The sequence below is a fragment of the Chelonoidis abingdonii genome, chromosome 11 (assembly GCF_003597395.2).
Source record: "Chelonoidis abingdonii isolate Lonesome George chromosome 11, CheloAbing_2.0, whole genome shotgun sequence".
NCBI lineage: Eukaryota > Metazoa > Chordata > Testudines > Testudinidae > Chelonoidis > Chelonoidis abingdonii.
In genome coordinates, this window is record NC_133779.1 from 21,646,129 (window position 1) to 21,648,394 (window position 2,266).

The window sequence follows — 2,266 nt, forward strand, 5'->3', positions numbered from 1 at the left end:
CCCCGCCCCTTCCTGTCCCCCCATCAATTCTCCCCCCCCACAGAGACCCCATCCCATCCCAACCCCTCCCCTGGCCTCACCGGGTTCAAATCGCCCCTCGATGCAGCCAAAGACATTACTGATCATGGTAGGAGTCTTGACGTTGTTCACCTGGAGATGCACCCGGACGCCTGGGTCCCCAGGCCCAAGGTGATACGGGACGTTGGCCAGGCGGCCCTTCCAGTCCCGAGGGGCGGCCAGCCCTGTTAGCTTACTGGAGCGGGGGGAGAAGAGGGGGTCACAGGGAGAGAACCCAGGAGTCCTGGCTCCTAGCCCTGCCTCCTCTAACCACCAGCCCCTACTGCCCTCCCCGAGCCAGGGTGAGAACCCAGGAGTCCTGGCTCCCAGCCCCCCCTGCTCTAACCACCAGCCACCGCTCCCCTCCCAGAGCCGGGGAGAGAACCCAGGAGTCCTGGCCCCCCACTTACCTGAGGAGGCGGGCAGCCGTGCTGGCGCTGATGGGGTGGACAGGGATGCGGGGCAGCCCTGAGGACTGGATTGGGGGGAACTGGGTGTGGTTGAAGGAGGGGAAGCCGGGGGTGTAGGGGTCACCGGTCCCCATGTGAACCTGTCGTGGGGGCAGAGACAGCGGGTGAGGGACGGAGGCCGGACCTGCCCCTCCTGCTCCCTGCCCAACTGAGCTTGACTCATTTGCTTGCAGGTTGTGGAGAGAGACAGGGAAGAAGCCCCCTCAGGAACTGACACCGCCCCCATTGCAGAGCGCAACCAGCTCCAGGTACGTCCGGAGATCTATCAGCTAGCCAGTTTTGAAGGCCTTTCGTTTGGTTGAAGCCCAGGTTAATGTTCAAGCTCACCGGGGCAGGACCAATTTGGACGCGGGCAGGAGTCTGATGCCCATTAACGGCGGCCCGGTCATCTCGTTAGAGAGAGAGAGAGCTCGTTAGCGTGAAGAGATTCCTGTAGCGCAAACGCCGGGACGGGCATGAACTACGTGAAACACCCCTTCAATTTATTATTAATCAGGGCCTGAATCAGTCGCTCCGTTAGCTTAACGGGGATTGATGTCCCAGGGCAAGCTGCCTTCCAGCCCTTCACCCACCGCGTCCCATGCAGACCCCCCCTCATCCTCCCCCGCGCGCTGGCACTCACGTGTCCATAAACTGCCCGGTTCTGGGACAGGCTGGCTTTCCTCGGATCCTGGGGGATGTCCCAGGGATCGGGGTAGATCAGCACCCCCCGGGCCTGGGCAGTGTCTGCGTTCGCCACCTGGAGGAAAGGAGAGAACCCAGGAGTCCTGGCTCCCAGCCCCCCTGCTCTAACCCACCAGCCCCCACTCCCCTCCCAGAGCTGGGGTGAGAGCCCAGGAGTCCTGGCTCCCAGCCCCCCTGCTCTAACCCACCAGCCCCCACTCCCCTCCCAGAGCTGGGGAGAGAACCCAGGAGTCCGGGCTCCTAGCCCCCCCTGCTCTAACCCACCAGCCCCCACTCCCCTCCCAGAGCTGGTGAGAGAACCCAGGCGTCCGGGCTCACCTTCTCCGCGTAGCTGATCTCTCCCACTCTGACGATGACGAGGTGGCCCTGGGGGTTCACTCCCTTCTGTCCCAGGACGTCAAAATCCTCCTGGCGCCCGTAGTTGGCATAGACCAGCCCCCCCTGGGGAGACAGATGGGGGGAGAGCGTGGGTGAGGGCAGACACCCACCCAAAACCAGCACCGCCAGGGTCAGGAAGAGGGCTGAGGAGTGGGGATGGGGGCAGGATGGGAGCAGCGGGGTGGAGGCATTACTATGGCATTGCTGGGGGCACTGTAGAGGCAGGATGGGGGGAGGAGGGGCGTTGCCAGGGGCGTTACCATGGCATTGCTGGGGGCACTGTAGGGGCAGGACCTGGGGGAGGCAGGGGGTTGCCAGGGAGTGTTACCATGGCATTGCCGGGGTGCGTTACCATGGTGTTGCCGGAGGCACTGTAGGGGCAGGACCCGGAGGAGGCGGGGGGTTACCGGGGGAGTTACCATGGAGTTGCAGGGGGGCATTACTGTGGCGTTGCCAGGGGCACTGTAGGGGCATGACCTAGGGGAGGCGGGGGATTACTGGGCGGCGTTACCGTGGCATTGCCGGGGTCGCTGTAGGGGCAGGACCCAGGGGACGCGGGCTGTTGCCAGGGGCGCTGTAGAGGCAGGACCAGGGGGAGGTGGAGGGTTGCCGGGGGGCGTTACCATGGCGTTGCTGGGACACTGTAGGGGCAGGACCGGGGGAGGTGGGGGGTTGCC

The 2,266-nt window shown here is 64.7% G+C and overlaps 1 protein-coding gene across 1 annotated transcript in view; it reads right to left on the reverse strand.

Moving 5' to 3' along the window:
- TFR2 (transferrin receptor 2) overlaps positions 1-2,080 on the reverse strand; it is a gene marked incomplete at its 5' end in the record, with an annotated part of 8,257 nt that extends 6,177 nt beyond the window's left edge. Inside the window, 5 exons of the mRNA XM_075071328.1 lie at positions 81-253; positions 468-607; positions 1,150-1,266; positions 1,530-1,652; positions 2,033-2,080. Of these exons, the coding sequence (XP_074927429.1) occupies positions 81-253; positions 468-607; positions 1,150-1,266; positions 1,530-1,652; positions 2,033-2,080 (601 nt within the window). The remainder of the gene's footprint in view (positions 1-80; positions 254-467; positions 608-1,149; positions 1,267-1,529; positions 1,653-2,032) is intronic.
- Positions 2,081-2,266: the final 186 nt, after the last annotated feature.